The following is a 14999-nucleotide window of genomic DNA, read 5'->3' as shown; positions in this document are numbered from 1 at the left end:
TATGGTAAATAAATTGTAAATTTTGTAAAGTTAACATCTTCTTGACAAAGTGTACCCTATTGGGTACACATGATCTTTCACAACTGCCACTGTGTGTCCGGGTTTTCATAAAATGATCGTTCACCCGATGAAGCACACGTTGCTATGCATTTCCTTATTGAGTTTTTATTGTTTGCCTATCTTGGTGATTTGTTAAATATGATCCCCCACTTAAATAAATACCTCAACTATCGTGTACTGCATCAGGCACACAATTGCTTAATTTTTGAGGTAAATTTTGTTAGGTACCTTTGGGTACACGGAGAAACATTGAAAAACATAATGAAATTATTGATTTTGTGAAAAGTTGCAAAGCCTAGATACCCTTCTCGTTATACTTAGACTTTTCATGTAAAAAAAAACTATTATGGTTTTCGGCCATTATTATTGAAAAATTTGACAGCGGAAAAACGCTGTTGTTGTGAACGTACTTAAGTAATCTTAATTTTAAAATAATAATTTTTTTGGTAAATTAGGATTTGTTAAGACATAGAGTACCGGTAAAGGAAAGTTATGTTTTAAGTTCAATTAAGTTACAAAATCTAAGTTTAATGCAGAATATTAGAAAATGAGAAAAATATCTCAACAAATGTATTATTTTTCATTTGCTTAACAATTTTAAATTTTAAATAAACATTTTTAATTGTTGATTTTTTGGACCTTTAGCTAATTTGCATTTAAGGCGTTCAAATAGCCCAATAGTCTACAGGGAATATTGAGTACTTGTCACTCAATGACATTTAAAAAAACTTCTTTTAATTGTGTATTATATATATTTCATCTTAAAAACAAATAGAATCTTAAATGTAAAAAATCAACATAACAAATTTTAGTAACTTTCAATTTAATTCTTTTTTTTTCTCGTTGTGTAGTTATAAAGAACATATTTTCAGCAAATATATATATATATATATATATATATATATATATATATATATAATTTCAATAAACACTGAATCGCAAAAAGTACTTGCTCCGCCGGGAGTCGAACCCGGATCTCTCACTTGCCGGGTGAGATATATATATATAGACTATATATATAATCATAAACAAGGTAGGAGTACACCAGACCTTGTGCCATGTATCAGGCATCGCTGAGGTTCAATGCAAAATTTCAAGTCTATAGTTCATTTCATTTTGGAAGCTCACAACAGACAATTATATGGAAAAGAAATTTATACATTCACCAGCAAACAAAAAAGAAATTGTGTCAGTCTACTAAGTGATAGGTTTCAACGGCGCTCAGCCAAATTGGATTGTTGAACATGTAACATCATAGAACTCATTTTTGTCATAGTAAAAATTTACTGTTCTGTCTTCATGTAGAAATGAAGTTTCCTGAAAAATTTTAAATCTACATAGGAAATCTTTTTGGAGATGTCTTGTCACATTATAGTCACATTTTGTTCATTAAATTGGGTTTCATATAAGTGTATGATAACATTCTACAAAATAAATCATCATAAAATTATGTTGCTATGTGTTGGGATAGTTTAGGCTATATGTGTTGCTAATATGTCATATTTACAATTATACTGAATTTGTTTACAAATTTATTTATGTTGATATTTTCTGATTGCCATCATGATTACCCACAAGACCAATTAAAAACATTTGCTAACGCTCAGCTACATCCCACAGTAAATGCAAAATTCACCATAATCTAACTCAGTGTTCCCCATACAAAAGTGAAGCTTCATGCAAAATGTATAGGTCAGTTCTTTTTCAAGATATTGTGAAAACAGACAGGTAGACAGAAATGAAATTATCCTTAATACAAACTTAATTGTGCTGATATATTATTGATTCTTAACGTCTTTTTGTTTTCAAAATAATTATGTGTAGTAAGTGATATATTGTTTAGATTTTCAGTACTAACAGTTTTACAAAAAGTTTACAAATGGTTGATACATGTGTAAACTTAGCACAAAGAAATAAAAATGTATTTCAAAGATATAAGTCTAAATTAAATATATATTTGATAATTTCAAAATTTTGCTTATTTTGTATAAATTCATATAGTGATTGAACAATCACCAGTATAAAAACTTTACAACATGCTTTCAAATGGCTGAAAATAGTGTGTCAGTACAGGAATAAATGAAATGAGTCTGAAGGTTAAATTAGTCAGTCTTAGCATATAGTGTTCCATCCTTTTGTGTTACAAAATATAGAGCAATTGGTTAACATTTTTGAACTCTTTTTAACATAGAGACTTTGACAGTGCTTTATATAGTCTGCTACACGGCAGGTTGTCTTTAGAGTGTAAATTATGTAAAATTTCAAGTAACTAATTGAAAGCATTTTGAATAACCTCCTTAAAAGCTCAACCCTAATAACATGTTTAGTACTATATAATTATTTTACCAACTTGTGGTATATTATAGGGTTCAAATAAACATACAGTGAAAGTATAACAAACATTTGTTATGTGTTTGCTGCTATGAAATTGTGCAGTTGTACAGGCAGCATATTCGTAAAACAGGTAAAACGTTTTAGCAACCTATGTTCAGGCAGACTACTTACAGTTTTCACTCCTGGGCAATGTAAAACACTGTTAAACATTCATAAATGAACTTGATAAAGTTTAGTCTTTTACTAATTTGCAGCACATTATGGAGAAAAACAATGCTAACATTGCTTTGAGTGTTGAGTACAGCAAGCACATTTAAGATAATATAACTAAATTATATTTATATAAATATAGATTTAGAAACATATATTATTTAATTTATAAACTTTTACAGCACCATCCAAGCAGCAGCTACCTATAAAAATGACGCGCTCCTCTAGTCAGCAAGCCGTTGCCTACTTCACTGTGACGGAAGTGGGTGAACATGCCATTGATGTTAAAGTCAAAGATCAACGTGTTGCTGGCGCGCCTTTCAGGTAATAAATTGATTCAATTTCTAAAATATTTCTTTCAGATCGACAATCCAAGTAAATGAAGAAATCCAATAACTGCTATACAGTATTTTTTTCAGAAGGCACAAACTCTGCATACAAATGAATCTAAAGTAGGCAGTAGGCAGGCCAAGTACAAGCCCGTATGAGCTTTCTGTGATTGCAAAATTATTTAAAAATAATAACTGGAAAGAAGAGATTTTCAAAATTTTCTATTATTTAAAAAAGTGGCTTCACTGAAATGCAATTCCTTGATCACTTGTCCGCTGCTTTTGGGTGCAGTGCTCCTTTGTATACTGTTGTGTTTCATTAGCTTGGGAGTTTAAAGATCGCATATATAGATTCTGCTGTGTCTGAAGAAAATACTGCTGCTGTTGGAAAATAATGAAGGGAATCCATAATCTACATACCAAGATATTAAGGCTGCCATGAGTATTAGTTCACTAAGACATGTCACCTTCAATTGCGCAGCCACTCAAAATAGCCTTATTGTGGCAGCTTGTGACTTCTTTCTTTTTCCAACAGTGAAACATCAACTATGTGAGAAGCAATTTTAAAGATAATGGTGCAGCTTATAACCCTTCCTCAGGTGTAAAAAAATGTTTGTTAATTTGCCACTAATAATTTGAATTCCATTTTAAGGGCTCAAAAAAGCCATCAGAATAATATTACAACTTGAACCACAAACTTCGGTTAAGGAACACTTTATATCATTAGGAATTCTAAGTATTTATTGAATCTATATCTATGAAATTTCAATAATTATTATCCCAGATGCCACAGTTAACTGGATTTGCCTGCCCACAACCTGCAAATGTATTTCAAAAAACAAAATATTCTGTATGTATTTTTATATCTCTTCCACAAAATAATAAATCAGACCAAAATATAAATACTTTTAAGAGGAAACTCTAGACATATCTAGTTAGTCAGGGATTGGAATCTTTTGAGGAAGTTTTTTAATCTTTTAGCTATAGACGTAGAACAGTCTTAATTAAGAAATCATGTAAGAAAATGTATTTCCTTTTAAGATGTTATGTTATACTTACACAAAATAACTTATAAACGTGTAATCTATATTTAGTACTATCACACTATAACATTACTTATTGAACTATGCTAGTAAACAAATAAAAATGTTCAAGTTGTATTTAGTTTCATTGTACTTGCCTAACCTTATAGCATCCATATAGATTCCAATTCTCAAACAGTGTTCCATTTTTGTAACATGTAATGGTAACAAATGTCAGAAATCATATTTTCCTTTTAAGTATCATCAATATAATGTGATCTTTAAACAACAAATTTCAGTAGCTGGTAGGCTTTGTAACAATGTGTATAATCACTATCATTGTATCAAGACTAACGTGGCAAACCCAAATTGATTTGGATTGAAATAGATTTATTGTTTTTATTTAATCTTGATTTTTATTTAGTTTTGTCTCCTACCTTATTAAATAGTAATACAAATTTAATATAATTATATGAATCTTACATTCACATTGTAATGATAACATCCTGCTGTAAACATTTTGAAATTTTCCCACAGCTTAGGCTAAAAATTTACAAAACTGTAAGCTAGGGACAAACACATTACACTTAATCTTGACAGCATCAGGATTTCAGTTTTTTAATCTTATGTTCTGTCATTACTAGAATTTAATTTACAACATCTGAAGCTATAGAATTATTATTTACAACTAATTCTCTAGCTAATAAGGATTCTATATAAAAGTGCAGTATACGAATCATTGATATTTTAATTTAGTTTCTTAGTATTATAGGAAAAATAATAATTAAATTCCTTGGTAATTGCATTAACTTTCTTGATTGCCATGTTACCTTATGATTTCATGAATTTCATCACTATTCATTCTTAATCAACTAATTAATTACTTTCCATTAGTTTGTAATATTTCAAAGTACATTTTTATTTTAAAAAGGTGTTAAATATACTTGTTACATCTTAAAGAGTTTGCTATAGTTCTTCATAAGTATGATTTAGTATACTTAATAATAATTCAACTGCCATAGTCATATCTGTTGATTTTATCATGATAAATATTGAAATACTTTAATTTATTACACATTTATGGCTCAATAATATTGATGTAATTTATTATGTTGTTATCGATAAATCTTAATTCATTTAACAATGTCAAAATATTGTATTGTTTAAGATAGTTATTTTAAATCAATTCTTATTTATTTTTAAATTTTTATTTGATATCTTTACAGGAGCCATGCATACGATGCTTGTGCCATAAAAGTTGGGAGGATTCCAAACGGGATGGTTGGACAACCAGTGGAATTCGAAAGTAAGAAATATTTAGTAATTATAATTATTTGAAATTATTTTCGTGTTTTAGATTTAATCTTAAAATATTAATACTAATTGTAAGTCTTTAAAACAACATTTATTTAAAATACCAATGTACTAGGGATCAACAGAAGTGATTTTTGTATCAGGACAGAAATTATTTTCTTCTTAAAGTTGGGGGTTGGAGGAATGGAAATATTGTTCTCTTAACCTTTAAATTGACAATGTAGGAACTTGAACACAACTTGTGTTCAAACAACTGTTGATTTTTGTTTTATTGTTGTTCAAACAATCTATCTAGCATTCTGATTAGCACAAATCCCTTCAAAATGCTGTCAAATTATATAAACATTTATTCAGTAATAACCAAAGTCCACAAGAATAAATTGTTGGATATTATTTTTCTTAATAAAATATTAACATTATAAAAGTTAATAAATAGGCATAGGACGTTTTGTTGAATTTAAATAAAATATTATAGAGATTAAAGCAAATGAATATAAGAGTTATTCTAAAGAACACACCTATCTAAATTTGTCATCAGAGTTTTATGTTGTCTCCAGATTTGCTTCTGTGAAAATTTATTTGATTTTTTTATAATGATAATCTAGTATGTAAAATAATGTAATAAATTTGAAATAAATTGTTATTAATTTCTAATGCAATTGTTTTGTGACTTTCCATGCATGTAAATATCATCATTTTAAATTATTGATAAGCAACTGGCAAAAGTCACTCAAATTGATGTGACAACTGGCAGAGATGAATGAGTCACCCAGTAAATAATTTCTTAACCATTTCACTGTGCATGTGGATAGGTCACATAATGCAGTTATCATACGAGTTGTGCTTCTATCTCAACCAGTAAAAATAGGCTCAGTTTAAAACATTTCTAAAGGGTATAATTTTTTTCTGAATAATACAGAAAACATTAAGGTTAACTGCAGCTGGTTAAGAGATTTTACTGTGAATTTGACCCATGAAACTGATAAATAAAAAGGTACAACCTATAATGTTTATATGGAGAGTTTTCTTTGAATTTACATTAAATTCGTTTAGAAATTTGTAGAGTAAAAATGTAATAATTAATTTTTCAGTGATAGTTCTTTATAAATATAGCATATATATGTGTATAAATTATTATAATTATTATTCTTGACATTGACAAGTAATTAAAAATACACTTATTATCTGCTGATTAAGCCAAAAAAGGAGCTTTCAATGCCAGTGGGGCTCGGCCAGGAGGGATTAGGCATATATGTTAACCAGGGAACATAAGAATGTCCATGTAAAATTTCATTACAATCGCACCTGCAGTTAAATGAGGAAAAGTTGAATGATGTAGTGGAAGGATGTAGAAGTGGGAAAACTAAATGTAACAAACTACCAATATAGCTGTTTGAACAATTTAGTATAAGTAATATACTAAGTAAGACTGGTGGACAATATGTAAATTTCAGATTATTAACCCTCTTATAAAGAACTAAAAAAGTTAATAAAATATGTGATTTGAATTTTTTTCTATAATAGTTAATGCACTTTAATTGGATACATGAGAAACTGACTTGTTGCAGTTGACGGCTCAGGAGCAGGCTCAGGGAATCTGGAGATCCTGGTCAATGGAGGTCATGTGACAAGCTTTGTGCGGAACCTTGGCAACCAAAGGTTTTTGGCATCTTTTGTCCCACATGAAGCCCTTAGCCATCTAGTCGAGATGAAGTTCAATGGTGAAGCTGTGCCTGGTAAGTGAAACATTTTAGCATTTTGATACAAATACAATTTCTGAACTTAAAAATAAGGAAAATACTTCAATTTGTATAATTTAAATTTTGTATGCAAACGTGTTGGATTTATGTGTGCATTATTACCACAAATACATATTAGTGTTGACCATATCAACCCTTTTAGTGCAAAAATGTGATCTATGAGATGTTGTACTTCATACCAATAAAGACAACATTAAATTAAATTATATGTTTGGAAAAACTGCTTATCCTACCAAGCAATTTCATTCATTCAAATTCAGTTGATATTGTCTTTCAAAGTTGATAATGTTTGTTTTTTTTTATAATTTTCATAATAACCTACATTATCAGCAGTTTCACCAGCTTAACCCATTGCGGATCGTATTGTTTTGACGCACGGGGACTTCATATCTACGTTTAACTTGATTCCGGTTTATAAAAATGTCTCCATCTATATTCTTAAAAACAAAATAGTTAAATACAAATATTGTTTATATATTGGCCACTACTCTCACTAACACTCTCTAATAAATATCGATCAATTTCAGACGATTGTAATTTTTCCATTTCGATCAGCACATATTATGACACGCAAATTATACCATAAAATGCGATACTAGTTACTATTATACTAACAGCTGAGGAAAACAACCAATCAGAAGTGCTAAAAAGCAGAGAGTAAACTCATATGAATGATTTTTCAACTTCGACATACAACTGCGATCTGTAGGATATTTATACAACTTTTGAAAACTCTGAATGTAGACCGTTGTTAAACACTCTTAGTTGACAAGTGAAGACGATCGCCCGATCTATCAGACATTAATAGAACTATTTGGAGGGAAACTTAAAAGCAGACCGCTTTTGCGACCTGAGCTCATCATCGTGTCGTTAGGCCCGGCCGCTGCGTGACGAGCACAGCTCGTCAGTGATCCGCAATGGGTTAAAAAGTTAAAGCTTGATCTTTTTTGACAGGATATTAAAAAAAGTTGTTGTAAATGAAATTATATATTACTTCATCATATGGTTTTGATAAAACTGTATGAAACTGACATTTTTGTCTAATCCTTGTAACAAACTATATTCTTATTGGCATGATCTTTTTACATATTTGCACAATGATTTTAGATAAAGTTCAAAACAATTTTTTTAGATGTGTTAAAAGATTTTTTTTAAATGTCGTTACAACCCTTTATCACTTAGCAATAGTCAAAATAAAGAAAATCATTTTTGTTTCAAAAGCATTTATGTACAGTGTTTTCATGTGATACATTCTTTATATATAAGCGAGTTCATTACATATTGGGAGTCCTTGAACTGTTAATCTCCTGAGGGGTTTAAAAATAAGTTTATAATGCTCTAAATGGTCTGAGGATGTGATGATGCGCAGTGCCTTCTTTTGAGAATAACAGTATCCTGCTGCATGCTGACGTATGGTCCCAGGGCAGATTATCATAGCCTACGTGGCTGTGAAAAAGTGTGTGGGGAACCCTGCTACCAGGTACTGCTCTGGTACCACGTTTCTCAGGTTTCTCATCAAGAAGATAACCGTGGATAGTTTTGTGCAGACTTTATCTAAGTAGCAATTCCAATTTAACTTTGGGTTCAGCCAGAAACCAAGTAATTTAACAACCTCCTAACTGCCCTCTAAGACATATTCATGTTTAGAGTACAGAATACTGTAGTAGTTGTGTTTTTTTCTTAATTTAACTTTAGTTTGTTTATGGTGAACCACCTCTCGACATCTGCTAAGAAGTCTACGGCTTCCTGAAGCACTGAGTGTATCAACTTTCCACTGGACAGAAGCATAGTGTCGTCTGCAAACAGCACCGCCCTGCCTTCCAGTCTTAAGTAATTCACATGAATTAAGAAGAGTAAAGGTCCCAGGATGGAGACTTATGGCACTCCATTCATGACTTCCATATTACCTGAAGTAGCCCTATCAAGCGATACCCTCTGTTATCTATTTTCAAGGTATCTGGAAATGGTTTTGTAAACCATTTCTTTGATCCCACATGATTGCTAAGTAAAATTTTATGCAGCACACAATCGAATGCTCGGCTCAGGTCACAGAGCCCAAGAGCTACAGAGGCACCAGCCTCAAAAGCTTCCATTATCTTTGATGCTATGGATAATAAAGCAGTAGTTGTGGATCGTCCACTCCTGAAGCCATGTTGGGTGTTGCTGAGCAGATTGTTTGACTAAAAAAATTAACCAACTGTTTTTTTTTTTTTTTCATTACTCCATGACTCTCATGACTCCATGGCCTTAGTCACTACTGACAGACCAAAACAGGCCTGCAATTCACCAGTTCCTCAGGTTTTCTTATCTTGTATCAGGATAAGTACCTTTACTAAGACACCTGTTTATTATACTGCTGATAGAGTGTTTGCTATTTTATAAATCACCACATTCAAAACAAAGCAAGTAACACCATAGATATCTGGACCTTTAGAGTTCTTTAGCCTTTTTACTATTTCTATAATATCTAGTGGCTGCACCTCTAACCATTAGTCTAATATAAGCCTTGTCCTATCTGCAATATAAGAGGATTGAAGTCCATCTCTGGAAGGTTTGTCACTGTCTCTTCAACAACCTCTATGAAGACATTGTTTATGCTGTCAGAACTTTCTGAGCAGGAAGCATATGGCTTCTTTGGCCTGTGTGAGTTGGAGGATGACATGATGGCATATACGCCATGTCTACATTGAAGGTCTTCTTGGCTTCTGTTACCTCTAGTATGTACTGTTTGTTTCAAAATATAATGTATAGTACATCACATTTTTTTGGTGAGACTGCTGATTTGAAATGATCGTTTAAAAGAAATACTAAGTTTTTAAGCCTGGGTCTGCCATATACCCGAGATTTATTTTTAAACTGGTGTTAAATTCAGTTTTTTAATTTTTCTTAGAAGGTTTTAATGGAAAAAGTATGTCAAAATTGTAATTAAAGATTTGAAAAAATCTATCAAAGGAGTCCTCAGATAAATAGTGGTCACTGACTTAAATTGGTTAGTTTACAGTTTTTAGAGGCTTCCTTAGTAAAGGCAGCTGTTCATCCTTGATGGCACGCTTTGAAAAACTATAGTTGTCATATCATGAGACTTCTTTTGGTTTATCATTTCCCAAGGTCGACTTTACTGTCAAAACTACTGCGCTATGGTCCGCAATTATATGTTCTATGGAATCCAGAAACGCTGCACCTCTTGTAAGTAGTCTGTTTGTGATGTGTAGGCCATGATTAACGAGCCTAATAAATGTTCTCTTCCCGTGATTGTTATTCCATGTGTACATTAAATTTCAATCAAAAATGAAAATGACCGTAAGGTTTTTCCAGTAAACATGTTCTGGAGTGATTAATACTGTCTATGAACATATTTTAGAACGTCTAAAATGCTTCAGTTTGATAATACTCAAAGAATATAAGAAAACCAATGTTGTGTGACCATCGCCAGTTTTAAAATTAATACATACTTGAATGAAAACAAACATTTATAAAGGATAGTTTTCCTTTTTTGGCAATCTAGGGCAATTGGTTAAAGTATAACAAATTGCAGAACAACAATAACAAATATCAATAATTTATTTGAGCTAAATTACTTTAACATACAAACTTTGATTCTTACCATGAATCTATCATCAGAATCATAGTAATATACCTGTATTACTATAAAATTGGACATTTTTTATACTATTGGTTTTGCTTCATACATTAATTTGTTTTATTGTAGTTTTTTGTAAAATTACTATGCATATTTAAAATGTATTGCTTTATATGAAACTGAATATTTTCAATGAATTACCTTTTACATGCTATGAGATTTAAAATAAGTGCTTTCAAAATAAGTGTATAATATTTCCTTGAAACTCAATTATTAATGTTTTAATAATAATAAGTAAATTTACTTAAATATACCATAAAATTATTAAATTATTGTGAAGAACTATACTTTTATGTATTATTTTAAATAGTAATTAACTATTTTTATTAATAAATATACCTATTTTGAAGCAAGTTATGTAAAATAGTAACGATATTGGACTAGTAAATAATTTAATTTCAATGTGTTGCATATACGACAAAATGAGTAAGTTAGAAAGTTAGGTACAAGGCACTAATGATTGTCACTGGCATAACTTGTGTAGAGAGCTAGCTGGGCAAGTACATAATGAGGGATGTCGCAGTCAGTCGCTTTCCACCAGGTACAGACTGTGCCCAGGAATACGACAAAATGAGTAAGTTAGAAAGTTAGGTACAAGGCACTAATGATTGTCACTGGCATAACTTGTGTAGAGAGCTAGCTGGGCAAGTACATAATGAGGGATGTCGCAGTCAGTCGCTTTCCACCAGGTACAGACTGTGCCCAGGAATACCAATGGCCCAGAGTGCTGTAGAAAGCAGGCTGTCACTGAGAAACTCGTTCAGTTTCCAATAATTACTTGATTTCTCTGCCTTCCACCACTTGTTGCCTTTATACTTAGCTTTCACAAGACAACTCAGTAGAAAAGCTGTCCATGTGCAAGTTTCTCCCTTCATATTAACAATTTCACTTTCTATTGAACTTGAGCATTGTATTACAGTGGTGTTCTTTAGAACATAACTAAAGAACTCGATAAATTGTGAAGTCATTTGATTATATTTGTATCACACAAGAAACAGTGAATTCATACATGTACAATATATATGTTTTAAATAAACAAAATACCTATAAACTCTGAGCTCTAAAAATATAATTTAAATAAACCACCATCTGTTCAGTAAGAGCAGGAGTAGGCCAGTAGTACTGTTACCTCCCCCTCTCCACCCCTCTCTAGACTACTCATTGTGGCATGTAAGGAATTTGAAAGTGAGGTCCAGCCTTGCTCCAAACCATTGCAGATTCAATACATTCACACTGTCTTGTTTCTTGTTATTGACCTTGAACTGACCTTTTGTATGAATGCTTTCACTAACTAGATAAAGATAATTTCTTCTCTATTTTAAAAAAATGCTGACCAGTTTAATTTTGTACGTCTTTAAAAATATAATAAAACTGCATTTTAGCCAAAATTTTGAACTTTTAAATAATCTTTCACAGGGGCATAAAGGCTGTAGTAAAATGACCTTGATTTCCCCCCCTATAAGAACTATGTTAAACCCCATGCAGTTTTACGCCCCTGATATTTAGTTGTAAAAATTATGGGAGATGTCAAATTTTAAAAATATAATTTAAAAAATCCAAACACTTTTTATTATAAAAAAATGTTTCAAATCATGTTATACTTCACCATTAAAATATTTAAAAAGTATATATTTTACAACAATTACAAATCTTTTTGGATGTATATTAATTATATTTTTAAATGAAAAATCTCCCATAGTGTTATGGTCAAAAATAAGGGCTTGAAACGGCATAAAGTTTAACTTGTGACTGACATAAAAAGAAAGTTGTATTCTTAGGTTTTTCTCTTTAAATCATTCAACAACAATTTGACATGTACTCTAGTGTTGGCAACACATTTCTCCAACAGCCCGTTGGACATCTGCCACTGAGGCATGTAGCATGTGTGCTGGAATGTGTTTGATAATTCAATATCCAATTTGAGTCAGCTGTATACAGTTACTCATGAAGTGTACAAAACCAACCCAATAATTTGACTGGATCTTGAAAACAGAGTGCAAGAAGTGTTAACAAACATTCCAGCACACATGCTGCATGCCTCAGTGGCAGATATCCGATGATGGTTGGAGAAATATGTTACCAACACTGGAGTAAATGAAGAACTGTAGTTGAATAATTTATAGATAAAAAACGTTATGAATTAAGCTTTCTTTTTATATCACTCACAATCTTTACTATAAAAATAAAATGTTTTATTTCAAATATATGATGGGTACCTATTGATTTATCAAACACCTGTAGATATTCATGATCCAACACTTAACAATGTAACTGTCAGAGAAGTTTTAGTTGTCCTGTAAGTCTATGTTTAAAAACAATTGACTTCATTTTTAGATTTAAGAATTATTAGCCCTTTGAAACTTTTTTATTTATATAGATTTTACAAATATACTGAGTGTATATTGTAAAATACCCATGAGATGCATCAAAGGTACAAATAAGGTACCGTAGTTCTTTCTATGGTTTCCTCCATAAAAATGTTTTATATGGTCTATATTATTTCAGTATTCATGTTGAAGAGGTTTAAAAGAGACAAGATGCGACTGGCTCTTAGATTAGATTTTGTGCATAGTTTGGAAGAACATTTGGTTTGAATGAGTTATATTTCAGATGTTATTAATAGACATTACCTTGTTTTTACAATAAAAAATATACATATGTTAAGGTATGAAATACCAACGTCAGTCAATAAAACGTCTACTGGTATAAAATATTTTTGATGCCGTAGAAACGTTTAGATTGATGTACCGATCAAGAAAATATATACATTCAGAGGTCTGAAAAGTATTCTTCAGTCAAAAAGCGTCTACTTTCACTCATAGTAATAAACTTCCTAGCCTATCGACGAAGTTGTTTCCTGTACAGTAGTAGCTTTTACCTTCTTGTCCCGATCAAGAAAGTATGTAATTACGTTGGTCTGAAAAGTCTACTCCGGTCTAGAAGTGATTACTTCCTGCCATTATATTCTATTTCCGGTTTAAGGCATTTACGGCGCCGTAGTAGAGACGAGCACTTATGATAAGTGTAATTCAAATTTCGTCGTTTCTAGGCCATCATGAAGTTGAAAAACAAAAATATGGGGCTGAAACTCTTTCTAAAACCCATATTGTGGTTGGTCTTCTAAAAATGCTTTTGTTTCTCGTTGTAAGTCATGAAGCACGTATTTATCGAATTTCGTCTATCTAGGAAACCGAGAAGTTTAAAACAAAATATAGTTCTGGGGGTTGCAAAACCATTTCAACCCCTATAGATGTTTGATCTTTACGAAAATGATTTAGTGTTTCTATTTAAATTCATGAGATAATGTGTGCCGAATTTCAACTTTCTGCAATGTTGGGAAGTTGGATAATTAATAATGATTAAGTGAGGTTTCGCTTTATATACAGTATATAGAAATTCAGATAGTAAAAGTATTTGAGGTATTAGACTTTACGAAGTTTTAAACATATCAAAATTTCTGTAAATTATTGGTTTAAATTACGATTTGTATCGTATCGGGAACCCTCCTCCCTGAACGTTTGCAGAAAATGTCAAACTCGTAACTTAAATATATATCGGTCATTGCGTTCAGTGATTTGTATCGTATCGGGAACCCTCCTCCCTGAACGTTTGCAGAAAATGTCAAACTCGTAACTTAAATATATATCGGTCATTGCGTTCAGTGATTTGTATCGTATCGGGAACCCTCCTCCCTGAACGTTTGCAGAAAATGTCAAACTCGTAACTTAAATATATATCGGTCATTGCGTTCAGTGATTTGTATCGTATCGGGAACCCTCCTCCCTGAACGTTTGCAGAAAATGTCAAACTCGTAACTTAAATATATATCGGTCATTGCGTTCAGTGATTTGTATCGTATCGAGAACCCTCCTCCCTGAATGTTTGCAGAAAATGTCAAACTCGTAACTTAAATATATATCGGTCATTGCGTTCAGTGATTTCAGATCTTCTGTATAGGTTTACGTTATTCAAATGACAAAAAAATATCGTTAACTATTCGTTATGTAGTTACGATGTTTTTACTATGTTATGTAATGATTTTAATTTTTGGATTCTAGCGTTCAATCGGCACCCGATTTTGGAGTATAAGACCAAAGTTACAGTACGCTCGGATACTGTTACAGCGTGAGCTCATGACCATCTCTAGGGCTAGAGTAGTTTTATATGCATGAGTGGTGGGGGGTCGCAATGTACTACGCAAGGGGGAGAGGGATGGATAGCACAGTGCCGGCCTGGCCCCCGGTACCTGGTGGAAGGAAAGTCATGTTAGAGAGTTGACAGGTCAGGTCACTGACCTCTTGCCCTACTGAAGCCAGCAGCTAGCAGTCTT

The 14999-nt window shown here is 31.8% G+C and overlaps 1 protein-coding gene across 1 annotated transcript in view; it reads left to right on the top strand.

Moving 5' to 3' along the window:
- The window catches only part of LOC124359627 (filamin-A-like), a 154833-nt gene that overhangs the window by 66394 nt on the left and 73440 nt on the right, over window positions 1-14999 (top strand). Inside the window, 3 exon segments of the mRNA XM_046812528.1 lie at window positions 2787-2928; window positions 5182-5261; window positions 6838-7005. Coding sequence (XP_046668484.1) covers window positions 2787-2928; window positions 5182-5261; window positions 6838-7005 — 390 coding nt within the window.

The sequence above is a fragment of the Homalodisca vitripennis genome, chromosome 4 (assembly GCF_021130785.1).
Source record: "Homalodisca vitripennis isolate AUS2020 chromosome 4, UT_GWSS_2.1, whole genome shotgun sequence".
In the NCBI taxonomy this organism is placed as follows: domain Eukaryota; kingdom Metazoa; phylum Arthropoda; class Insecta; order Hemiptera; family Cicadellidae; genus Homalodisca; species Homalodisca vitripennis.
Note: the sequence above shows the minus strand (reverse complement) of the source record. Positions and strands in the feature narration are given on the sequence as shown.